Raw genomic sequence first — 27,392 nt, 5'->3', positions numbered from 1 at the left:
AAGCATACCTATGGATCTTCACAAACATTTTCGAAAGCTTTTCATTTCAGAAAATATCGGATTTTCTGGTGGTTTTCAAACGATACGAACATTGTTTTCTTCAAATACCGCTTATGAACTCACCAACATTTCATATGTTGATGTTTTTCAAAATACTTGTATTCTCAGGGAACCAGTGATACAAAGGAAATCATATTCAGTGATGGCTTGCAGTTTATTTATGTACGAATCGAACAATTTATTTTTGGGAATGTAATGTTTAAACAATGTATGACATGTAAACGCTACTGGTTGTACTATATTAATGCATGGTGACAAATGTTGTTATGTTTCATATATATTCAATGTTATGGTATTCAATTGAGTCACAACAGCCCCCGGACGTTTCCGCCGTCTGGTTCGGGGGTGTGACAGATAACAAGAGTTGAATGATTGTCCTACTACGTCGTGCGCATAAATACATAGTTAAAGTATGACCAATCAAAAAATTAGTAAGCTGATCACAACATAGTTGTAAAGTAAAAAACCAAAGCAATAGAGGATACACGAAATGAAACAATTCAATGCTGGTAGCTATGCATCTAGCTAGGAACTCTTTCCCCGACCCCGAAAATAACTATCCGACAAAAAACAATCAGACAAAAGGATGAAAGAAACTATCTGACGTGAAAAGCAAACATATTCGCATGGAAACTATTTACCGAAATTTACTATTTAGCACCGCCGCATCACGTAGGTACCCTATTAATGTGTGTGTATATATATATATATATATATATATATATATATATATATATATATATATATGTGTGTGTGTGTGTGTGTGTGTGTGTGAGAGAGAGAGAGAAATATATTTTTAAGACAAAGTATGGGTAGACATTAATTATATCAAGCTGCACTTAATTCACATTAGTACAAATTTTTATTACACCAATATTTTTATTACGTACTTATTGAGAAAATACATTATCTTTATATAGGATTAAGAGGAACGGTGTGTGTAAAATATATTTTTAAGACAGAAAGTATGGGTAAACCTTAATTATATCAAGTTGCACTTAATTCACATTAGTATATATTTTTATTACGTATTTATGGAGAAAATACATTATGTTTATAAAATAAAGATAGGATTAGGAGATAAAGTTGTGTGTGTGTGAAAAAATATTTTTAAGACAAAAAGTATGGATAGACCTTAATTATATCAAGCTACACTTAATTCACATTAGTACATATTTTTATTGCGTACTTATGGAGAAAATACATTATATATGTTTATAAAATAAATATAGGATTAGAAGCTAAACGTGTGTGTGTAAAATATATTTTGAAGACAGAAAGTATGGATAGACCTTAATTATATCAAGTTGCGCTTAATCCACATTAGTAGATATTTTTATTACACGAATATTTTTATTACGCATTTATGTAGAAAATACATTATGTTTATAAAATAAAGATAGGATTAGGAGCTAAAGGTTTAAAATGGTTTATTTTCATCGGGGAAATCTCCAATAAAGTTCTAAAATATTGGTCCGGTTTACGTTTTAGTCCTAAACTAACTTTTATTTATGAAAAAGTCCTAAAAACCGACAAAAGTATGCATTTTGACCCTTTTTGACCGGTTGGAACCGGCAACAAATTAATTTGTGACTATTTCATAAACTGGCCTAAAATATTCGGACTATTTCATAAAATGACCCAAAATATTGGGACTTCTGTAAAAAAAATGTTAAGACTTTTCTGCAAACAAAAACCAGATTATTATTATTATTATTATTATTATTATTATTATATTAAAAATATAAACAAGTATACTAATTTTTAAATTCATTATTATTAATATTTTTAATAATACATATAAATACACTTAAATAAAAAATATATTAAATAAATTATTTAAAGGTGTGGTGGTGATTGTAATGCTTTAAGCATTAAAATCATGAATATCTGTTTGTTTGTCCTCACTTTGTATATGATCATTTCACATTTCTTATTATTGTTTTTAATTCAAAATATTAACACTTAACAATTTAAAAGAAGTTGTCTATTGGTAAAATTGTGTATAAATAGTTTAAGATAAAAGGATTTCTCACTTTGTATATAAAAGTTCTTAAGGTAGAATGCTTTCTTTTTAAATCCAACAGATCCACAATAAATATTTATATTGGTGGCCCATATCAAAATTCGAAAATATTAATTAAAATATTTTATTTAATAGAATGTAATATGACTTGTTTTGCTTTATCATACTATATCTGTTATGTTTCCAAAAAAACCACAAAGATAAAGTAATGAAAAAGAGTAAAACACATGTTGGTAATTCAAATACTTACACACAAGACATACACGTATATCATATGCTCACTATTTGTAAACAATTTGAAAAATCAGTAGCTTCTTTTAAATTGTTAAATGTTAATATTTTTAATTAAAAAAATAATAACAAATGTGAAATAACCATATACAAAATTAGAATATACAAACAAACATTTATGATTTCAAAGCTTAAAGCATTACCATCCGCTCAACCTTCATCTTTATAAAATGTCTTTAATATTTTTTTAATTTAAATGTATTTATATGTATTATTAACAATATTAATAATAACAAATTTAAAAAATAATATACATATTTATATTTTTAATATAATAATAATTATTATTATAATAATAATAAGGTTTTGTTTGCAGAAAAACCCTAATATTTTTTGTTTTTGTAGAAAAGTCCCGATATTTTGGGTCAATTTATGAAATAGTCTTAAAATTAATTTATTACCAGTTCCAACCAGTGAAAAATGGTCAAAATGCAAACTTTTGTCGGTTTTTAGTACTTTTTCAAAAATTAATTTAGGACTAAAAGATTTCTCATTTTCTTGGTATACCACATGTGCTAGTTTTTTCCTTTAAAAGAGAGCTAACTATCTAATAGTAAACAGATTTCCCAGTATCGGCTTTCCTCCGTTACTTCGATATGCTTCTCCTTTTAGTTGTTTTGTTGGCTTCCATTGGGTTGTTTCTTTACCAAAGAAGGTCCTATCATGTCATAAATTGGGTCCTTTTTGGCATGACCCCCGATCTCATTCTAAATGCTTACCGTGTTCATGATTTCGTCACAGATCTCCTCAAACTGAGCCATGGCACTTTCATGTTTAAAGGTCCTTGGTTTACTAACATGGATATGCTCCTCACCTCCGACCCAACCAATGTTCACCACATCTTAAGCAAGAACTTCTCCAACTATCCCAAAGGTCCCGAGTTCCGTAAGATCTTTGATATCCTTGGAGATGGAATCTTCAACGCCGATCATGATTTATGGGAATTCCATAGGAAAACAAGCATGTCTCTACTCAAACACCCCGACTTCAACTCTCACTTGGAAGAAAATATCAAAAACAAGATAGAGAAAGGGCTTCTTCCTCTCCTTGAATTCGTCTCCAATAATCAACAAGAGACGGATATGCAGGAGATATTTCAGAGGTTTACTTTTGACACTATCTGTCTGTTGCTTTTAAATTATGATCCTGAAACCCTGTCTCTTCATTTACCATATAATGCATGCGAGAAGGCCTTCATGGAAGCAGAAGAATCTATTTTGTGGAGGCATTTGTTGCCGGAAAATGTTTGGAAGTTGCAACGCAGATTCAACATAGGTAAGGAGAAGAATTTAATCGAAGCTTCTAAGGCTTTTGATGAATTTATATATAAGTGTCTGTCAAGGAAAGAAAATGAGCTCAATGATTTTGAAAGAGTAGAGAAAGAGGTCGGGTTGTTAAAATACTTGATCACTAGTTTCCAAGGTCAGCATCACGGGACTTCAACGAACACAAGAACGTTTTTAAAGGACACCATACTTAATCTGATGATTGCTGGAAAAGACACCACAAGCACAGGTCTTTCTTGGTTTTTCTATCTCCTCGCCCAAAACCCTAGCACAGAGAGCAAGATCCGAGAGGAGATTGAGAAGCAAGTGGGAGGTTCAAAATGGAAATATCTTAATGCAAAAGAGTTGGATGGACTGGTTTATCTCCATGGAGGTTTATGTGAAGCATTAAGGCTCTATCCTCCAGTTGCTTTGGAGCACAAGGCACCATCAAAGGCGGACGTACTCCCAAGTGGGCATGCAGTTAATGAGCACAGTAAGATAATTCTATCGTTCTACTCAATGGGGAGAATGGAATGGATATGGGGAGAAGATTGCTTGCAGTTTAAACCGGAGAGATGGTTTTCAGAAAAAGGAGGTGTAAAGCACGAACCATCTTACAAATTTACAGCATTTCATGCTGGGCCACGAACGTGCTTGGGTAAAGAAATGGGTTTAATTCAGATGAAAATGGTGGCGACTGCAATCATTTATCATTACCATGTAGAGTTGGTTAAGGATCAAGAGGTTTGTCCAGCTGATTCTATTATACTCCAAATGAAATATGGTTTGAAGGTTAGGCTCTTTCCTATTAGAGAGATCAAAACTTGAGATTAAGAAACCTAGCACGCAGGGTTTTTGGGCATGCTTTTCATGAATTAAGTTTTTCTTTATTTAAAAGCAATAATTAAATGCAAGAATTATTTCTGATATCGTTACAGTGTTCTTGTATAATATTGTAAGTTTAAAAAATATAGTGATTGGTATTAATTGAATTATCGGTTGATACCAAACATATGTTGAAATTTAGCGGTGCACGTTTATCAAATTCAAGAGGTGGTGGGAGAGAGGATGACAAATGCTAATAAACCCACACTAATTACAAATGTTTATTTGTGTTTGTTTTTAATGGATATATTTCTTCAATTCAATCAATGGTTAAATCAATCGTAAGTAATATAAAACATGAAAACTTACTTGGATGATCTCAACCTATTTTTATATCTTTCTCGTTCTTTCTGTAATAATGACTTTATATCTAATCTAATGTCTAATGGATAGAATATACACTTAATTTTTGTTAAGATTAATTAAAGACTAGGAATGAGGTCTGGCACCCTCTCAAAAAAATATATAAATCGTTCACATTTAATACGAAACAATAATGACCACACAAGTTTGGTCCCTTTGTGTTTCCATGTTACTTCATATATCTTATCTTTATATCTTTATCTTTATTATTTTTAGTATATTATAAAATATATTTGATATTTAATTTCTTGAAATTAAGACGTACATTAATCTAAGCATTCAGTATAATTTCTATTTCTAGAAAAAAAAAAAAAAAAAAAAAACTTTGCACTTCTAAAGGTTCAAACCTCAATTAAAAAACCCCACTATAAATACGATCATAGTTCAAATTTAAAATTCACATTCCAAATAAATAATAATTGGTTTGTTAGGGAACAATTAAACGGAATCAATTAATGATACGATACTATTCAGGAAACTTTTTAGGGTTGATTATCGTTATTTCCTAATATACATGCAGTCTCTTTCATAAATACATTCATCCCCGTTTTAAAAACCCCGCCCATAACTTTGAATCTTAACAGCATTGTATGTCAATATTTTTCTCCTCTCCATCTCTCCAACCATAATCCCCACCAAATCCCCATTAGGAAGAACGTCTGTCTTTTCTATAGAAGATCTTTTGATGTGGATGAAAAATCATCCATCTGATTTACCAATAACTCTCTTTGTTGGTTGATCTTATGCTCATTCTTACCAGGTAAACACTAAGAAAAGTTCAATACCAATGTTTTTAAGTAAATTTATTTTGTTCAGCTTGTGATGTTTGATGACATGTATGGTAGCTGTTGCTTGGGAATCACAGGTCCTGCTTGATAACATGAAGAAAATCAGAAAATTCACAGTAACTATGGATGCGTTTGGTTGTGGAAAATTTTTCAGTTTTCTAGGAAAATTTTCTAAGAAAAACAGAAATTTTGAAAACACGTTTGATTCGTTCAGTTTTCCAAAATTTTCTAGGAAAATGAAAATTTTCAGTTTTCCAAATTGTATGTAAATTAGAAAAGTGATTTTTACGGTTTTCCAAAGTTTTCCAAATTTCTAAGATGGAAAATGAAAACTCTACCCGTTCCAACCAAACGCGTTTTCATTGAAAATTGAAAATGAAAACTCAACGCTATTTTCTGAAAACATTTTCATAGAAAATAAAAACAGTTTTCCACAACCAAACGCACCCTATATCTCTATGTTCTTAATTAATTCTAACATATTGCTAAATGAATTTTTTTAACATTTTTTTTGAAGATTTAAATATTAGTTTATGGCTGATCTTTCTACCAAAAGTACAAGTTTGGAAATAGAAGGAAATCATATGCAATAAAGATGTTATCTTAAATCATTTGGTTTGTGTTGTTACATTCTCTTGATAGATTTAGTGCACTCAATTTGGACATTGAAGGTTAAGTTACTAGAGTTCAGTGAGGCTTTCTTTACCCTTTGGTGAATGTGGCCAGACCTTTAAGTTGAATGTTAAGCAAAATAATTACATATGTAATGGTTTATGCTAACTATTCTTAAAACAATGTTACAAATGTTGAGTAATAAAGATGCTCAATTTAGGTTCTTTATATAGAATTAGTTTTGGAGGTAAAATAATCTTTTAGCAAGTGTTGGTTTTAATCTGTTCATTTTTTTGCTGGATGTTAAATAAATAGCTTTTGATTATATAGTTGTTTTCGTAATTTGAAAATTTTCTTTTGAATAAATTACGGGCTGTTTTATGTGTAAAAGATGAGTTTGTCTACTCCTTATTAATGAAGCCCTTGCTTATAGTATTCCATTAGATGATTAAATGATTAGTATCATATTTTCTCATCCGAGATGATTGAAAAAATAAAAATTTGTAGTTTGTTTTTTCAAGTTGATATGTTAATGAAATTATGGCATATGTTTGTTAGAACTTTCTTTCCATTTCAGTTTGTGCAATATACAACTGATTCCAATGAAAAGACCTTTAGAAAGAACTAGTGATGAAACCCCGCGCTGCGAGGATTGGAGGCCGTCGATTATTATAGAAGATTGATGTTTTTTTTGGATGTTTCATCATTTACAAAAGAGCCAAAAGAAATAGGAAAATAACAACTGAAAATTTTAACCAGCATACTCCAATGAGCATTGTCAAGAACCAACACAATGAAAAGTTGAACCTTCATCAATGGTTTTCTTAATCATGTTTAGTTACCATTGTCCAGCAGACCTTCCCTCAAGACAAACCTGCATTTTGAATGGAAAAATAAGTAAAATAAAGATTCAAGTTATAAAAGTAGAAAACATTTGAATGACTCAAGAATACACAAACAAAAATATCAGTATAAATATCCAAAAATCTTCAAACATGCAAGAAACAGGCCATTTGATTCAAAAGTAGGTTCAAACAATCAAAAATGAGAAACATGGAAGAAAGCAACAATAATCACCCCTAATCACCTTAAATACATTTACAATTGGTTTTGATGGGTTGGCATTACACCTCGGAGGATTCAACCTAAGAACATGGTCAGCAAACGGTTTATAAATCTGAACACTTTATATTTCTGTCATTCAAGAAACCAAATTGTTGCGAGATGCTTGTACAAGGAATGTAGGTAAAAATGTCAAATGACTGAACTACCCTCATGAGAAAATGTCTGGAAAAGCTAGATTTGATTACCTGTATAAAATCGGGGACTGAAAGAAGTGGCTTGCCTCCAGCCTTCTAATTTGTAACCTGTAAAACCAAAAATTCTTCAATTTGCACAATCATGTGTAAATTGTAATAGGGAAAAACTAAACCTAAAGCACAATAACTTGTGTACTTGTATTAGAAGCATAATAAGTGCAAAGATAACCTTTGCAACTTCTGTCAAAAAATTCACACTAATAGCATTAAAGCTCAACTTCCCATCCATCTTACATATGTACACCAAAATTGGCTGTGGGAAAAAAAAAAGGTATGTAAGCTAATGAGCAACTTGAACAGCTTCAATGGAATGAATATACATGGTATGACTGGAAGAGAAGAAATGAAGAAGGAAGAATCACCTGTAATCCAACTAAGATACAATCACCAACTACCAAGAAAACATTAAGAGTTCGATGCTTCTTTGATAGTTTACTCTGATGCCTATCATGACTGGTGTAAAAGTGAGGGTGTTTTTCAGGAAAAAAACCTTTAATGGGGTCAATATCAAGTGCTTAGCCAATAAAATAAAAAAGAAACAGTCGCTTACCCGTATGGAATCAACCAACAACACTATAATTCACCAAAACTACAAACAATCAATGAAATCTGATCAAGTAATAAGAAATCATTAAATTGCTGAGGTCTAATAACCTAAAATGATTTTTAATATGGTTACCCAAGGTCTAGTAACATAAGTTGATTTAAAAAACTAATATGATGATTATAGATGATGGATGAATCAGATATAAGTAAACAAAAAAAATGTACCTTTTGTGTTGTTTCATCAAAATTGTAAACCTGCAACAAAATCAGAAATTAATTGAGTGAAAAGGTACCAATCCCACACCAGAAACTCACTATAGTTGAATATATTTATACAATAATATGGCAACATTTCGATTGTGTAATTAAAAAACTTAAATTGCTTGAAGTGATGGAAATTATTGAGCTGCTAACCAATGTTTGTTGTCAGGTTTACTGTCACTTAGGTAAGTTCATTGCAAAATATCAACAAAATATAGTCAAAGAAATAAAAAATAATAATAATAATAAAAAAAGAGTTTTTTTGCCAAACATGGAAGAGATGATTATGTTTTTCTTACTTGGTGATGAAATGGAAGCTAACACTCCATCCTTTGTAAACCTGCAAAACAACCCATATGCAACTATTAAAACTACTACATGCCTGTACGTTTATGTATGTGTGTGTGTGAGAGAGAGAGAGAGTCAATTTCAAGTGGAAAATTAGAGGGAAAGCGAAAAAGAGTAATCATCGGCCGGTATAGTTTCTATCTTTGATCCAGTTATTGGAATTCTTCTGCCTTCTCGTTTTGATCTGGTTCTAAGTCGGGGAAAACGGTCAACACCTTGATGTAGATCAAAGAGAGCGTCTTAAACATTCCTCCATGTAGCCATAATAAAACAAACATATTAACCAATAAATTATATCTAAAGTATATTTGAGAAAATTTCAGCAGATTGCCCAGAATTGGAGGAACATAAACAACTAATGAATAAGTTCATGAATAATAATTGTAATTAAATTAAAAAGAATAACGATAGATTTACCTTCGGTTCACCCAGCGCAAACATATTCTCTTCAATTTCGGAAATTTCCATGATTTACGTTGACAAAAATATGAGTTTGTTGACTTTAGATAACCTGAAATGATTAGCATACGATAGCAATTACATTTCCGTTAGCTCAGTAAGAAAAATCAAGGAAAATCATGAATATGATAGAATCACCAGATATTTTGTATTGAACCAAATAACGACGAATTGAGGGGTTGAACCAAATTTTAAAAAAAAAATAATTAAAAACAATTATATGAACTCAGAAAACAGGAAACTACATAAATTTTATCAGTAAATTACAAAAAAAAAAAAAAAAAATGAATTTGACAACAACCAATTTGGAAAAACTTGATCGGTAAATTACATCAAATAAAACCAAAAATAAACAAATACTTCAACCATTGCTAGAAATCTCTTCAATGAAGGATACAAAGAAAACATAAACAGGGTTTTCAAATTTAGTACCCAAGCATAACTGACCTTGCAAAGAAGATTCATCTGACAAAATTATATGGATGCCATTGAAGGAGAAGACGATGTGAATATGGAAGAAGTAGTTGGGCGGCGATTGTGGGCGGATGATGGAGCGGTAAGCGATGAACTGGGTGTCGGCTGAAGTCATCAGTCGGCTTGTGACCGTCCTTCCCCTTTTGTTGATGGTAGCGAAGGACAAATACCTGGGATTGGATCTTCGGTTAGACGCAGAGCATGAATCGACACTCTTGGCTTGTCGGTTTTCTTGGTTTAGGGGAAATCGCCAGCAAAGGCCGATAAGAAGTCAGAAGCGGAGATGAGGCGGTAGAGGATCCGGAAGAAAATGAAGCGGTGGAGAGGACACTGATCTAAATTGAATGGGGGTAAAAAGCCGACTCAAAAATCGATGAAAAAAGCGGTGCTTACCACATGTATGGACACCGATCTTATTCTTATTGGCCTACACGGACGTTTTAAAAAAAAAATAAAAATAAAAATCAAAGTGGTCCAATCAGAAACAACTCCTGTTCATGGTGTAGTTTAGAATTAGTATATATATAAATTATATTGCAATGTTTTGCATTTTGTCGTCACATGTCTACCTATATTCCAATATATATAATTAATTCCCACACAAACCTATCTCTATATACTTTATTTTAATATTTTTCATTCGTTTATTGGAATATGGGTTGAAACACTTATTATACAATTTGAAATTCACTAACTTTGACATAATTGTTTACAATTTGAAATTCACTAGCTTTGACATAATTGTTTACAATAAAATAACTAATTTTTTTTATTAAAACAAGAATCAAAGGTGTATTAGAGGTGTTGATGGGACGATTCGACTCGGATAGTAAAAATATTGTGTACCGTGAGCACGGAAGGGCTCCTCACATGCATTAACTTGAACCAAACCGATCTAAGCTAAACAAATACTAAATATAAAAGAACTATACATTCAAAAAAAATTGTTGACCTAGCAAGTAAAGTAAACGTGACGTTCAATCCGATCTTGAATTGTTCGACTATTGATCATCACCGGCACCACCACTCTCTTCCATCTCTACACCGAACCAAACTATTTGCACGCGCTACAAATAGTTTGTAATTATGATGTACCATGGAAATATATATACTATTTTTTTATTATTAAGTTTTTAAAAGTATTAAAATAAATATTTGAGAGGATCGATAATAGCATTTAGATGTTTGAAATTGAAAGTAGTGGATGCCCAAACTAATACAAAATGTATTATTTAATTCAATGACTATACAATATATAAACAAATAATGATAATGATATGTAATACTAATAACGATATTGAATACATAAACTTGATTCATGTGAATTACTTTAACGAAAACTATGATAAATTTTAAATAATAAATTTATTATTTATTTCTTTAAAAGGGAAATTATTATTTTTTAGAAATAACGTATCATTATGAAAAGAAAGACGATTTGATTTTGTGAAAATATGTTTTCCAAAAACGTAATTTAAAATTTTTATTTTATAAAATATTTAATTACTTTATAATGTCTATTAAAATATTGTCGATCGGCGATTGACACTTTTTATTTTAGTAATTTTTATTTAATAACAAATTGACGAATCTCCTTTCCTAATAAATAAGAGCTTTATTGCTACCTTGCAATCTCTAAACCCCTCCCAATCAATTTTTTCCGCTTAACTCTGTAAAGTGAAATACCAACACTGCCCTTGTCCGATGTTTCTTCATCTCGGGAAAATCAAAATCAACATTCAAACTGTTCCAAATTAATTCGGTTACGTTTTCCCCTAATCTTCAGTATCAATCATTTTCTTTCTTTCTTTTTCTCCTGCTTCCAACGACCTTAATGGTGAAACCTTCACCCACTGAATCAGGTATACTAGGCCTTATGTTGAATTGCGATTACTCCCTCATCAATGGTGAAGAGGACGCTCATATGCCCTCCAGCGCCACAATTTCCGTTCGGGTAAACATCGATCTTCTTTGCGCAACTTTACTCATCTAGGTTAAGTTGTTACTCCCACATCTTATTACGCCCAGACACACCGACGACGACGTTCTACCTCCGGCCACAGGGTTCGATTTATGATTTCAACTTCGATTTTTGACTTTGCATGTTCGATTTTTCAAGCTTTATCTTCGATTCCAACTTAATTAGGTTTATTGAATACAAATTGAACTTTCATCTTCAATCTATCTATCTGAATACGTATTTCATAGCTTGAATGAACAATCTGGGTGTTTTTGTAAGTGTTGTTTCTCAGATTTGACGCCATTCTTCTGAGTATTTTGCTTTGGTTATTTATTTATTTTGAAATTTCGAATAAAAGATGTTTAACAAGAAAATGCATAGATTTTTTCTTTGTGCTTTTATTCTTGGTTCCAAGGTTGATATGTGTGTTTTTGCCATTTTGTTGCATAAATGAGGTCATTTTTTCCAAAGTTTTCAAAATATGAAGAACGTGTTCTTTATCCGCTTGAAAAAACTTTTTCTTTCTATCAAAGACTCATATACTTCTATGCCACATGATAACATACTATGTTAACTTTATGTTTGTAGGGGTAAAATTTAAATATTTGATTTTTTTTATATCTTTGATTTGATTTACTTTTAGTGTAGATTGTTAATGTGGAATATGAAAGACATGCGGCTTGAGAATGAAATTTCCATTTTATGGACTAACCCTTTTATAGGGGGTGTGTTGCTTTATTTTATTTGGAGATTTCATTACTCAGCAATATATCGTTTGGTTTGAAGTGAGATGTTTAGTTTTAAATATTCACCACCACCACCTTACATAGTGTTCATATTTAAATGAATTAAATGTTTAAGATTACAATATATATATATATATATATATATATATATATATATATATATATATATATATATATATATATATATATATATATATATATATATATTCATGATAGATGTTTAAGAAATTGCTTTAGGATATTTGGATTTATCTTACTGAGTTGTTTTTTATAAAATTCATATTTATTTTTCAGCTAAAGATAGAGATCAATCGACATGCAACATTAGAAATATGGTAAACTAAGATCTAATTTCCCTCATATCGATTCAAACATATATATATATATATATATATATATATATATATATATATATATATATATATATATATATATATATATATATATATATTTCATGATAGATGTTTAAGAAATTGCTTTAGGATATTTGGATTTATCTTACTGAGTTGTTTTTTTTATAAAATTCATATTTATTTTTCAGCTAAAGATAGAGATCAATCGACATGCAACATTAGAAATATGATAAACTAAGATCTAATTTCCCTCATATCAATTCAAACATATTGGAAACTTTCATTTATAGCCTTCTTTTATGTAAAAATTTTAGAATTTTGAACATAGGCATGAAAATTATATATATATATATATATATATATATATATATATATATATATATATATATATATATATATATATATATATTATTTTCTAGCATTCTGTTTTCTTGAAACTGTCATTTATAGCATTCTACTTTGTAAAATGGTATCTTTTCGAGGATTCCAAACATTGAGTGGATTTTAAAAAAAAATAAAAATAAAAAAATAAAATAAAACCATCTTTTATAGTATTCCACTTTTCTTAAACTATTATTTATAGCATTCTACTTTGTAAAAATATCATTTTTTTTAACATTTCCAACATCAAAGGAGTAGAGAAAAATTTTGTAGTTGAAAAATAGAAAGTAAAGAACATTTTATATTTATGAATCTTGGAATAAAAAATTGTTTGTATTGGAATGTTGTATAAAAGAAGTTTTTGCAAATTTTTGATAATCACTTAATTTTTGTGGATAGACTTAGATTTTTGGTTGATTTTATCTTAAAATCAAAGTAAATTGTTTACTATGATGACCATAACTTTTTTTTTCTTTTATTCATCCCTTTAGACTCATAAGGTTATTGGATGAGAGTTATAAGAGTATAATTGCTCATGGAGTTTGTTAGTCTCAGATTCTTAGTCACACACATGAAGCAACTTCAACCAGAGATGCAATGTAAGTTTCTGGAGTCGAGGGCATTTACGTCTTTTGCACATTACAAACAATGGAGTTAGCCAACATGAATAGGTTACTTTTCCGCCCTGAACATGTGTGAATGTGATTATAATAATAACATTGTTAGGGTCGTAAAGTACTTTTGTATATAAGTTGTAACATGTATATTTCTCAGGTTGGTATGACTAAGACTGATGTTGTTGTCCAAACATTATCAAAAATAAATTCGGTTATGGTTCTTGAGGTAATATTTGAACAAAACTAATAAGATCATGTATATTTTTTTTTGTAAGTTGTGACTTACTTTCACTGTCTTATTTGTTTAATATTTTCAGAGTTTTTCATTCCTTGCAATTATTCTCTTAAAATCAACAAGAAATCATCAACAAATATTATAAATAAGGATGCATAAAATCAAGGACAAATGTAGACATATTTCATGTTACATGGCAGGAAATCAATAACAAATCATATCCAAAATTGAAGGCGGTACGCAGTGGATTAATACACCAAGCTAATTGCCATCAACTACACCAGGGCTTATTTGATTTCAGGTTAGTATGCCTTTTGATTTTAATGTCTTCTTCTCCCAGTGCTCATTTATGTACATTATTTATTGATTTTATAAATTATACACTACTCACTGCGTTACGTATACACTGTTTGAGTCAAAACATAAGAGTTGGAGTAAGGCTTTGTTAATACAGAGTTTGTGGAATATAGACCTCTATCCTTATCTACCTAAATATAGGTAAGCTATCCAATTCATCTTTAAATTGCATTAAGAATGTAAACCCATCATCAAGAATAAAGTGTTGTTTGGTTTTAACTTTTTGGAAGTCGTCTATTGTTTATACCAGTTTGTGGATGGTTATCCTTAATGGTAGTGATTTTGGTCAACTCGGTTCCAAACCATACGCTTAGAGCTAAAGGTTACAACAATGGCTTTGAGGAAATATAGTCTTCATAACAAATTCAATAGGAAGATTGGTCTTTTGGTTGGATGTATTTCAATAAAAAGACCTAAAGAGGTAAGCTTGTATTTTCTTTTTTATTTGCAAAAGACTAAAACTAATGCTTTTAGTTTTATTATTTTCTATTGGTTTATTCAGGTTCAGTTTTTTGAAGTAAATATCTTAAGGTTTATGATCGTTTCATAATTACCGCTTTCTTCCTTTCTCTTTGTAGTTTCTACAAAAATGCAGTTTAATTGATTTTTATGCTGGTCTTTTGGTATTATATTGTATTGATGAAAACTTTTTGTTGAGTAGAACCCGGAAGGATGCCAAGAAGAGATCCCATGGTAATGAAAATTATGATCCAAGAACTCGATAGTTGCCTCCTGACTTTTTGGAGAGTTTATTAGGTGGCCAGGTAATTGGTCCTTTTGGTTACAAGTGATTAAATTGTATTACAATCTGCAAGTAATTGAAACGGTATGCTTTTATTTGAATATAGAGACAATGGTGGAAGTTCAAGTCGCAACATATGGATAAGATTCTATTCTTTAAGGTAAGTTATCTATCTAATATGGACATAAGATCTATAATTATCAAATATTTTTCTATAGAATGTGCTTTTCTTAGTTGCTAACTCCATGTTACTAATCAGATGGGAAAATTTTACGAGCCATTCGAAATGGATGCATATTGTTACACCCCAAAACCGGAACGGCGAAAACGTTCGAGGGTGGAGGACATCATGTAAAGTATCATAACAATGCAAAGTAGTAAACAAGCAACAACATCATCCACTTCATTAATAGTAAAGTTTTAATACATGTGTGTTCTTTGTAATGTAATAGACACCAAAAATGAATGATCAAAATAGAAGAAGAGTCTTGATTGTGCTCCGTCTTCTCAAAATCTGTCATCGGTACCTGTCTACTGATGACCTGAGAATACAAGTTATTTTGAAAACGTAGATCAACATTTAAGCTGGTGAGTTCATAAGTATTTATGTTAAAAGAATGTTTCCTATTTCTTTGAATAGATGAATGTTTTCCTGAAAATCATGTATTTTCTTGTAGTATATATGAAAAGTAGTTTTATTTACATAAACTCGTTCTGATTGTAAATCAGTGTTCTGAAATTGTACTTATGCTTGGCTAATTATACACTAACATATTGGTAACATCTTTTATATGAGTTATTATAACCATACTGACTAGATTGCCTAACCCAACGCTATGAATGCATTGAAAACTATTGATAACAATGGTCACTCGTAGGCGTGTATGTCTGACTGTAGCTAGCAGCCTGAGTGTGGGATTGTCAATCCCAATATAGATCTACACACACATTGTTTCGATCCACTGCTGGAGATTCTGGTTATAATATCAAGACTTAACTATATTGTTTAAAATGAAGTAAACAACCTGTATCCAAGGTCTCATAAAAAGTATATAAACGTTACATGTATTTTAGTTGTGAAAACCCAATCGTTCTGGATTGAATGATTGATAGTATGTTCTTTACTAGTATTCTTAACTTGTTATGGAAAATGTATACTCTGGAGTAGTTTTGAATTAAACCAATGTTATTAAATAACTATGTAATTTAGTATACTTGAATCATGTAATAAAGTTCTATGAATCATAAATTATACATATAATAATTTATATGTATGTCTTGAATTGTTTGAGTATGAATGTAAACCCATTGCTCAACTTGTACAAAGGGTTAAGTGATTGATGAAAATATAAGTTTTAAAAGAAGCTTTGTAAAACATTTGAATATTTTAATAATAAATATTGATGACTTGATGTCAATTTATAAAACGGTGTAAAAACAGTTTGTTTGATAAGACAGTTTTAAAGTATATGAAATTCTATTGTTTGAAACACAGTTATAAATCACATGTGATTGATTATATAACTATGTGTTTTCTACTTGTATCCCCCCCCCCCCCATAAAAGCATTTAAAGTCATTTAAAAGGATAGATTAAGCGGTATGAACTCACCTGAAGTGAGTGATTCCAATGTAAGATCGGGGTAGGATGCTAAGAGTCAAATGAAGACTTGAGCACACACGGATCCTATTTAGCATATAATGACACATATATGTATCTAATTAGTGATTTAACAACTAATTAAGCAAGTATAGACACCCTAAAATGTGGAAAACACTTTGGTTTAAGTGTTAGAAGGTCATAAGGTTACCCCAAAGGAGTATAAGGCCTTGCTTTAGAGTTTACGGCCCAAGGACCAACTCCCATTGAGTTTACGGCCTAGAGTTTACGGCCCTGTTGGGTTTACGGCTGTAAACCCATGGTAACTCCCACCATTTTGTAGTTTAAGGTCCTTAGCTCATGCATAAAGGGTTCTAGTCCAATATCCAAGCCCTAGGAAGTAATGGTGGCACATATGCACCACCTAATGGTGTTTACGGCCCAAGGAGATTGCCTTGGCCGTAAACCCATGTGTTCTTGGGCATTCTTGGTGTTTTTCCACGGTTTAACAAGTAATCTAAGCATATAACTAGGTAAGAGGAGTGTACTTACTTCTAGGAAGCTTGTAAGAGTGTTTTAAGGTCCAAAACACACAAGTGTTCTTGAGGATCTTGAAGATCTAGAACAAAGATGGAATTTGTAGGTGGATTCAAAGGTAAATCAAGTAGTAAGGATGTAATCAACACAAAGATGGAAGAGATTTCTAACATATGTGAAGATTGGAAGAAAACTTAAAGATCCTTGGGAGAGAATTTTGAATTCTATAGCTTAGAATGTGTAGAATTAAAGAAAAATGACTAAATGTAATATATATATACAAGGGGTTCACGACCACTTGGAGTTTACAGCCGTAAACCTAAGTGCCTGGCCGTGAACTCCTCTTTTGATGGTCTAATGCTCGTTTGACAGGTTACAAGTTCAACTGGTACACTCATTCACTTAATCCTTTGATGTATTAAAGATCTGAATGCTCAAACGGACACCAAAAGTGCTAAAATTTAGCAGGAGTAAGTTTGACTTTGATTGAATGTAGGGTTTGTTATAAGATAGAAATTTAGAGTTGTCACATCATCCCCCCGTTAGAGGGAATTTCGTCCTGAAATTAGAGTTTAAGCAATTAAGTAGTTACACATAACTAAGTAAAAAGATGAGGATATTTCAATTTCATTTGATCCTCGCACTCCCAAGTGAATTCAGGTCCTCGCTTGGCGTTCCAGCGAACCTTCACTATCGGGATATGGCTTTGTTTCGTTTGCTTGACCTCTCGGTCCATGATCGCTACAGGTTGTTCCACGAAGTTGAGGCTCTCGTTTATCTCGATCTCGTCGAGTGGGATTACACGAGTCTCTCGGACAGATACTTTTTCAAGTTTGAGATGTGGAAAGTAGAATGTATGTTACTGAGTTCACGCAGTGGATTGAGTATGTAAGCTACAGGGCCGATTCTGGAGAGAATCTTAAAAGGCCCTACGTATCTTGGATTTAGCTTTCCATGATTTTCAAAGCGTATCAAGCCCTTCCAGGGGTGAGACTTTCAAAAGGACTTGGTCTCCCACCTGGAATTCCAAAGGTTTCCTTCGTTTGTCTACGTAGCTTTTTTGTCGGTCTCTAGAGGCTTTCAATCGTTCACGAATCTGGACGATCTTCTCGATCGTTTCCCGAATGATCTCTGGACCAGTGAGAGTGTTGTTAGGAACTCGTCCTTTAGCTAACTACGTGTCACCCACCTCAGCCCAGCACAGAGGGGATCTGCACTTTCGGCCATAGAGGGCTTCGAATGGAGCAGCCTTTATGCTCGTATGGTAACTATTGTTGTAGGGAAATTCGACAAGGGGTAAATGAGTATCCCTTGCTTTCCCAAAGTCAATCACATAGGCTCTCAGCATATCTTCTAGTTTTTGTATCGTTCTCTCACTTTGTTCGTCGATTTGTGGATGGTAGGTTGTACTCATGTCCAGCCTAGTTCCTAGGGAACTTTGTAGCGACTGTCAAAACCTCGAGGTGAATCTACTATCTCTTTCGGAGATAATGGATATGAGAACACCATGTAGTCGTACGATTTCCCTAATTTAAGTTCTTGTAAGCTTCTCCATTTTGTCAGTCTCTTTGATGGGTAGGAAATGTGTGGATTTGGTCAATCTATCGACGATGACCCAAATGGTATCAAGTCCACCCGTTTGTTGGGTTTTGAGCATTCTAACACTCCTAAGTGTACATGCAACCCTAAATACCTTGGATCTATGTTTTCTCTATTATACATACAAATATGAACATCCAAGGTATTATCCTAATCTAGCATACAAAACAATGAATATAACAAGATAGAATACATACCTCTTTCATGTAGAAAGTCTTCATGAAGCTTGAGTGCCAAGTGCCTCAAGTGTGACACCTCAAATGGTTCACACAACACCAAATACACTTGGAATAACTTAAGAGAATTCTACACTTCATAAAAATCGGCTAGCCCTTTCTTACTCTCTCTAGTGCCGATTTTGGTCAAGAATAAGATGCATATATAGCTAGGGTTACACCATGTAAACCCTAATTAACATGGCCTTTCATTTCCATGATCCATGGGTACAAAAACATCATGGAGCATCCATGGAGCATCATATGGGTTTTAGCCCAACTAGATAATCCATGGAGCATTAGCCCACTATATAAGTATGGATGATTTACATAATCAACCCATATATTTAGTTAGCCTTCTTTTGATCACTTAATTAATCCTAGATTAATTCTTGATCAATACTAATTAAATAATCTTATTATTCTTATTATTAATATACTAGAACTTATAATGTATTAATAACCATAAGTGTCTTATTTCTCTCATTTAGTCTATCCAAGTGCATGATGCCATGCAACCCAAATGGACCATGCCGGGTCGGTTCAAGTCTTACCAATTATAGTTATGGACTTAGACATTAATCCAACAGTCTCCCACTTGGATAAGTCTAAAAATATTATTGCGTATGACTTCAAGAACCGACTGGCAATCGTAGCTCTCAAAAGCTTCTGTCGAACTCTGACCTTGTAGATGAACTCTAACCTTTGTCAATGACTTGTCCATTAGATAAGGGATCATATATTCCTCCATTCTAGATATCATATGGACTGAGACATGGATTATAATCATTCTCTCTGTCCATTTGTTGTTTCCCGATTTCCGATTTATGACGACTGATTAATTGAATAAATCAAATTAGTCCTGGCCCGGCCGAGCACTTCCATTTGTCATCATCAAATCATCGAGGGGCCCACAGATATCGCTTTTATCCCGAAGGTAAAAGGAATGGATAAACTTTGACTCATATGGCTTGTTCTACTACTTGTTGAATCATACACAAAGGCACGTTTTATAACACCGAGTTACCGAATGCGTTTTCGTGCAATCAATGTACTATCAGCTCATAGTAACAACTCATATCTCTAGGTTTGAAGAATATAAGATATTATCGTCTCATGATCACTCGTGATAAAATCCATGAAGTGATTCCAATGAGCGCGGGTTGAATCCAATACTCAGAACTTATGAGCACTCATGAGTGTTGTAGCCCTTTGTCCAACATCTTAGACCTCTACAAGCCAACCCATGACAGTCTTGATTCATATCTACTTCCAACATATGACCGACTGTGGATGGTTTGAGTAACTTAGTCATTCCGGAAGAATAACCTAGTTTATTCTGGAAGTCAAAACATGCAAAATGAAACACAATAATAATCGAATCCAATATGGTCTCAGAACTTATGAATATAAATAAAACACCTTTTATTTATCACCATATGATTACACATTATTCATTGTATACTGTTTCAGCTATCAACTTTATTCTTGAATTTAAAACAATAGTTGTCCCATGCTCCAAGCATGTATACTATGTTTTCTAAACACTAGTCATGCCATACACCAAGTATGCATACTATGTTTGTCTATGATCTTTAATTTGTGAATTAGATCAGTTGAACATAACTATAATGATCCTCTTTCACAGTCCCAAATCCTTACTGCAAATGCAAGAATTCCAAATTCATGCCATTTACTGAAATCTGTTAGATTCTAAACTTATATGCATTGATCCTCTTGTAATGATTATGCACAAAGTCAGAAAGACTTGACAACAATCATTACAGAGTATTCCAAAGGAGATCAGCTCCTTGGAAACATCCTTCTTGCATTAAGTTTCCTAATCTTACACAGATTGAATAATTTCTAACTTTGAAGCATTTCCATATTCCATTTTGACTATCACTTCTGAACAAGAGTTTCCTCCTTACAGATTATGTCAATATGGTCCTTCCAGAATTATCACTATACTTCCAACTGTCCTTGAGCAACCAATCTTTGGTAAACCTTAGATTGTCCTCAACAATTGTTTAATCCTTTTAGTCATATCCAGTTCTAAACCGTTTCCCTTCTTAATGCCCCAGGCATTTGGAAAATTTTAGAAAGGATGAATATAGCACAATTAATCGATCCTATATCCGAAGCATATGGGACATGATTCATGATGTCTCACATAAAGACTAAACCAGTCTTTTGCTATAACATTTCCATTTCTATTTGCCAAGTTCTCATAATTCAGATTATGAAAAGGGATGTCGTAATCATAATCGAATTTTAGAATGCAAATAATGGACCCATATACAGAATTTCCTTATGTTGAGCCATTCCAACATGAAATTCATATATATATATATCGTTGACTAAATACGATTAAAACCTCAATCTAAGCTTTTAGATTTGAGATGAAGTATAATTTCCTCTCCCTTAATTATAGCAAAACAACTCTTTCCCAATTGAAACTTTTGTTTTCTATAATTAACATTGCTAACTTGCAATCTTTATCATAATTATCATGCTCCCACTAACATAATGATTATTAGCATGACACTTATGCTCCCACTAGCTTTGACATGTACTCAGAAATCAGCTGACTTTGTTACCAAAGTTCAGATTTCTGATACTAGATTGTTTTGATAAAACTTTATCAAAATCATACACCTTCCCTTAGATAGCTCATAGGTGTGTCTAAACAATTATGAAGAGGGATGTCGTAATCATAATGGTTTAGACCTTTTTGCCACTTCTCACAAGTCCAGGTTAGTGTTCCGGTTAACCACACACGCTCCACTAACGACTTTGAGAATGCAAATATCACAATTGCTATCTACTTCAAATCTACTTGGTGGAAGTGTTTCCTCACCATCATTTTCATGAATCGGAGAGAAACCTTATGACCCTTAGGTTTAATGGTGTATGTGTTCTTATCCATGTGAATTGTCAAAACCATAGTCACAAGACAAGGATAATGACAAATCCAAACTCATATGGACTGAACTCAATCTAATTTCTTTCCATCTGGCAGCTCAAGGGTCTGCCATTGCTTCCAAGTTGTTATGCACCCAATTGAGAACTCTAAGAACTCATATGCAAAGCCAACTTTAACTGGAATGGGCACAAAATATGTCTACATGATAGGTTATAAACCTCAAGTCGTGTGCTAATGAAGAACTTCAGGTTTTATTCTTGATTAGTTCTTGAAACTATCAAAACCTTTAAGATTCCCACTGTCCTCTTGACATATAAGACTTCCTTGTCAAACATCCAAGAGATAGTGCGGATTCTAATCAAGACAAACACTTCACACAATTGGCCTTAGTTGGTCTTTGTTTTATCCAAAACATCACAACTTACCAATTTCAAATGTACAAGAGTAGAAAACTTTTACTCTTACATTTGACAAGTGTTTTAAACCTTCTTTAAGACATGTCACTCAAGTTACAATCTTGGAGTATGACTCTAAGAATTGTTTTTGGAACGAAGTATGAATCATCTTCTTGATTTAACCACTTCAACAATTCATAGCTCCTCTTCTTAGCTATAAGAAGGCACTCAGAGGATGAATTGTGATAAGGTCTCTAAATCATTAAGATGATCATAAAAACTGATACTAAAGTACTCTCCCATCTTTTCAGATTTGAGAAACTTTTATCCTTCTGCCTAATTTGATTCTTCTTATTCGCTCTGCCTTACATTGGAACCTTTTCCAATGTCTCAGAATTACACTTAAGCTTGTAAGTATAACCATATTTAATGAGCTTTAGTAAATTATGACGAATAATCTTATCGATCTTTTGTGGTGGACTTGACCAGTGCACAAGAATGTGTACTCGATCCCTTAGTCCTTTACTTGACTCACACATCCATGTGAACAAGTAATTAGTCTTAATTTTCCAATACTTGAAAGTTCTCATTCATCATGCTATACACCTTGCATGATTCCAAGTCCCGGTCCAATTGAAAATTGGGTGATGAGAATCTTTCCTTATTTGGTAAATTTAGACATTACCATAAATGAAAGAATCAATTTCATATTTCCACTCTTGCTATTAATGGAATCATATAAGCAACAATTTTTCCTCAAATGCCATTGTAAGGATATTTTAAAATAAATAAAATTAAAAATTTTCTTTTATTTTAAAACTTTGCAGAAAAACTTATCCTTACAATCCATGTGAAAACTTGTTGTTATCTATTCCTAAGTAATATCTCATATCTCCTAAGAAATAGCTCAAGAATCCGATCTTCAAACTATGCGATAGAAATCCATCTACGCGATCAGATTCAGCATATTCTTTCTTTAAGTTTCTTTACTTTTCATTGATTCTTAAAACATCAACATGTGACCCAGTCATATCATATATCAAGAATCTCAGAATAGAAACTTAGCAGAGTTAGATAATGGACTTTACCTGAAGTAGAGTCAAACTTATTGACTTTAACATCCTTAGGTAAAATTGGCAGCTTTGCAACCAATGCCCCTTCCTTTGGCAATATAAACATATGGACCCTTTGGTAATGGTACACGGGACTATCACAGACTTAGCTTTTCCCTTTACCATTTGGTCAACCGAGTTGACTATGGTCGATCCCTTTCCATTGGGAAGAGAGAGCTTTACTGGATATCCAATGTCATCATTGTCAATGTCCATAAAGTTTTAGGAAGTTGATCTTAGCAAATAGATAAAATCATTAAGGGTCTTGTCATAGTCTGGTTCATAGGAGTCCCAAAGGAGCTCACTATGTGACTTAGAAAGTGATTGAACCACCAACTTTCTCAAGACTTTGACACCCAACTCTCCCGGCTTGTCAATATGTGACTACATCTCCAAGATGTGATCACACCTAGACCTTGCCTTGCCAATAGGGCTTAAGTAACCTTGAACTTGTGGGTTAGGGAGAATAATTGGAGGAGGTGAAAGAAGTATGATTTCCATGGGACATCATCTTCATTTAGGAAAGCTTGTTTCAAGAGATTTGGGAAGATCATAAATGTCTAAACCAGACATCTTTTGGGAGATATTCAAGATAGTTGATATATAAAGTCCTTAATATGACACCCAATATGAAATATTAAGGCTAGGATCCAACAAACTATTTTATAACTTAGAAGACAGATGTCGTAATCCAAGGTATAAAATATTTGAAGGTAGGTGAATGACGATTCACCAATTTCCACCAAGATAAACGAAATGTATTATTAGGTTTTAATTGGATTTGAAACTCCTAGATCTTTGAGATTCATTGAACTGTTCAATGGCATGTTTCAATCTCGAGTGTGCCCTTCAGGTTTTGTGACTGGGATGCTGAGGATCACAAAACAAGGTGTGAAGTAACCATGCAAATTACTTGGTACCCTTAAGTGTTTACCCCTCAATCGATGTGCCGGTTAACCACACACGCTCCATCGATACTATGATAAACATTAAGTTACCATTTGCCTACCTTGTTAAATACGAGTTAGTGTGCCGGTTAACCACACACGCTCCACTAACCGACTTAAACAAAGTGCAAAGTGTAATTTCATGGATTAGCACCTTATTCACATTTTCCTAAGTAACTAAGATTGGGTATTATTAAGAGTTTAGTTACTTAGTATTTATCATTAATACTTTTAATGAAGGGAGAATTATAGTCCTGTCAAACCCGTTCGGCTAACGACCCTCCACCAGTCAAGGAAGCGGTGGGTGAGAATGGACACCCATTAAACTGCCATTTTATAGGCAGTAACCTTATACCCCCCCCCCCCCCTTATAGACCAGCTTCGTGAATGAGGCCTACTAACGGTAAGACTGACTTTACTCTTATATATATATATATATATATATATATATATATATATATATTAACTTATAATATTATAAAGTATAAGGGTTGAATTTTAACTTTTAAAATTCTAAGGGCTAACTTGGAATTAAAGTATTCATAAGAGAAAACTTTTCAAATTCCAAAACTTGAGGGCAAGTTTTGAAACTATTCAAAACTAATTAATTCCATAACTTATGTGTTTAAAGTAGTTTTAATCCAAAAACTCTTCAAGTTCCATAACTTGAGGACAAGTTATGGAAGACTTTAAACTAATAAAAGAATTAACTTTTCTTTATTTTATAACTTATGGAATTAATTAAGGTTACACTTTTTATTTATTTATTATTTAATGTAGAGACTCTTGGTCCTCCATAACTTGATGACAAGTTATGGAGTCATAAAACCATTTAATTAGAACTAGACTCTTCATTTTGTAACCTTTGCCAACTTTTATGAGTTTTATAAAACTTAAATGTGACTTTTCATATAACTTGAGGAGAAGTTACAAAAACACATTTTAGAATCAACTCTTAGATTAATTTGGATTGAAAACAACTATTTCTCTCAACTTTTCTATTAATCTAAGCAACTCATAAGAACAAGATAATTCAAATCAAACTTTTTCATGTAATTAGTCTAAACCTTAAACTAATACAAAACATGAATCTATTGACAATTATCTTTGAAATTGGATTAGCATGAACATTACCACATCAAAAACAAGTTTATAAGTCCAAAAACATCTTAGGGTAATGTTCCTAGTCCAATTCCAGCCAAAAAAGTCGAATTTATGCTGTCTGGGGGTCCAACTCGTTGAGTGCACGAACCAACTCGGCGAGTTGGATGCATTTTGCCTTGGACTTGGCGAGTCCATTCATGGACTCGGCGAGTCTGCTGGGCAGACAACATCAAAACTCGATTTTTCAGCTACTTTTGCAAGTATAACAAAACAAGCCTAGGCTCTGATACCACTGTTGGGTTTTGAGCATTCTAACACTCCTAAGTGTACATGCAACCCTAAATACCTTGGATCTATGTTTTCTCTATTATACATACAAATATGAACATCCAAGGTATTATCCTAATCTAGCATACAAAACAATGAATATACAAGATATAATACATACCTCTTTCATGTAGAAAGTCTTCATGAAGCTTGAGTGCCAAGTGCCTCAAGTGTGACACCTCAAATGGTTCACACAACACCAAATACACTTGGAATAACTTGAGAGAATTCTACACTTCATGAAAATCGGCTAGCCCTTTCTTACTCTCTCTAGTGCCGATTTTGGTCAAGAATAAGATGCATATATAGTTAGGGTTACACCATGTAAACCCTAATTAACATGGCCTTTCATTTCCATGATCCATGGGTACAAAAACACCATGGAGCATTCGTGGAACATCATATGGGTTTTAGTCCAACTAGATAATCCATGGAGCATTAGCCCACTATATAAGTATGGATGATTTACATAATCAACCCATATATTTAATTAGTCTTCTTTTGATCACTTAATTAATCCTAGATTAATTCTTGATCAATACTAATTAAATAATCTTATTATTCTTATTATTAATATACTAGAACCTATAATATATTAATAACCATAAGTGTCTTATTTCTCTCATTTAGTCTATCCAAGTGCATGATGCTATGCAACCCAAATGGACCATGCCGGGTCGGGTCAAGTCTTACTAATTATAGTTATGGACTTAGACATTAATCCAACACTGTTGTCTTGGGTAACTTGGTTATGAAATCCATAGTAATATGTTCCCATTTCCATTCCGGTATCTCTGGTTGTTGGAGTAATCCTGAGGGTTTCTGGTACTCAACCTTAACCTTAGCGCAAGTAACGCATTTACTTACGCAGGTAGCTGTAACATCCCAAAAATACGAGCCAAAAAATTAATTTTTAAAACATATACTTAGCAAAACATTTGAAATAAAACGTTCACCGATCATAACATTCTTTAAAGATATCGCATGTCTGGAAAAACATTTCATAAAACATAACAATGTCAAAGTACAAATCCCCAGGAAGATTATCTCATAGTGCGGAATACAGGGCATGTGTGTGATGGGCCGCTACCGCGCCAGCTCTTTCCCCTTCGAAGAAGGGTTACCTGAAACCAAAAATGAAAACTATAAGCACGAAGCTTAGTGAGTTCCCCTAACATACCACATACCATACAATCACATAACATACATATATTGTCGGCATATCTAGGTGCCTGACCTACCCCTTCGGTCCTCTCGACCGGATACTGTCTAGTATACCTGGGAGCTGACCTCCCCTTTGGTCCTCTCGACCGGATATTGACCAGTATATCTGGGAGCTTGCCTCCATTTCGGTCCTCTCGACCGGATACTGACTAGCATATCTGGGTGCTGGTCTCCCCTTCGGTCCTCTCGATCGGATACTGGGGACTATTTCACCCCCTACTACCACCACATAACACATATATCTCATAATCTATCTAGCATGGCTGGGCATGACCGCCCCTTCGGCCCTATCGACCGATATACTGGGGACTATCTCC

General features: G+C 32.8%; 1 protein-coding gene and 2 long non-coding RNA genes across 3 annotated transcripts; 1 reads left to right on the top strand and 2 right to left on the bottom strand.

The window, feature by feature from the left end:
• The first annotated feature begins 2,921 nt into the window (after positions 1 to 2,921).
• On the top strand, positions 2,922 to 4,793 carry LOC111889694 (alkane hydroxylase MAH1). The gene has a single exon (XM_023885837.3). The coding sequence runs from the start codon at positions 2,974 to 2,976 to the stop codon at positions 4,471 to 4,473; it is 1,500 nt and encodes a 499-aa protein (XP_023741605.1). The 5' UTR covers positions 2,922 to 2,973; the 3' UTR covers positions 4,474 to 4,793.
• Positions 4,794 to 6,996: 2,203 nt separating this feature from the next.
• LOC111889664 (uncharacterized) lies at positions 6,997 to 8,154 on the bottom strand. Its single transcript, XR_006187034.2, has 4 exons — positions 7,975 to 8,154; positions 7,782 to 7,865; positions 7,604 to 7,660; positions 6,997 to 7,167 (listed from the first exon to the last, which is right to left on the bottom strand). It is a non-coding gene; the product is annotated as an uncharacterized LOC111889664 (long non-coding RNA).
• Positions 8,155 to 8,281: 127 nt separating this feature from the next.
• On the bottom strand, positions 8,282 to 10,160 carry LOC128128611 (uncharacterized). Its single transcript, XR_008226611.1, has 3 exons — positions 9,185 to 10,160; positions 8,719 to 8,759; positions 8,282 to 8,413 (listed from the first exon to the last, which is right to left on the bottom strand). It is a non-coding gene; the product is annotated as an uncharacterized LOC128128611 (long non-coding RNA).
• Positions 10,161 to 27,392: the final 17,232 nt, after the last annotated feature.

Source organism: Lactuca sativa, chromosome 9 (genome assembly GCF_002870075.4).
Source record: "Lactuca sativa cultivar Salinas chromosome 9, Lsat_Salinas_v11, whole genome shotgun sequence".
NCBI classification, from domain to species: Eukaryota; Viridiplantae; Streptophyta; class Magnoliopsida; order Asterales; family Asteraceae; genus Lactuca; species Lactuca sativa.
Note: the sequence above shows the minus strand (reverse complement) of the source record. Positions and strands in the feature narration are given on the sequence as shown.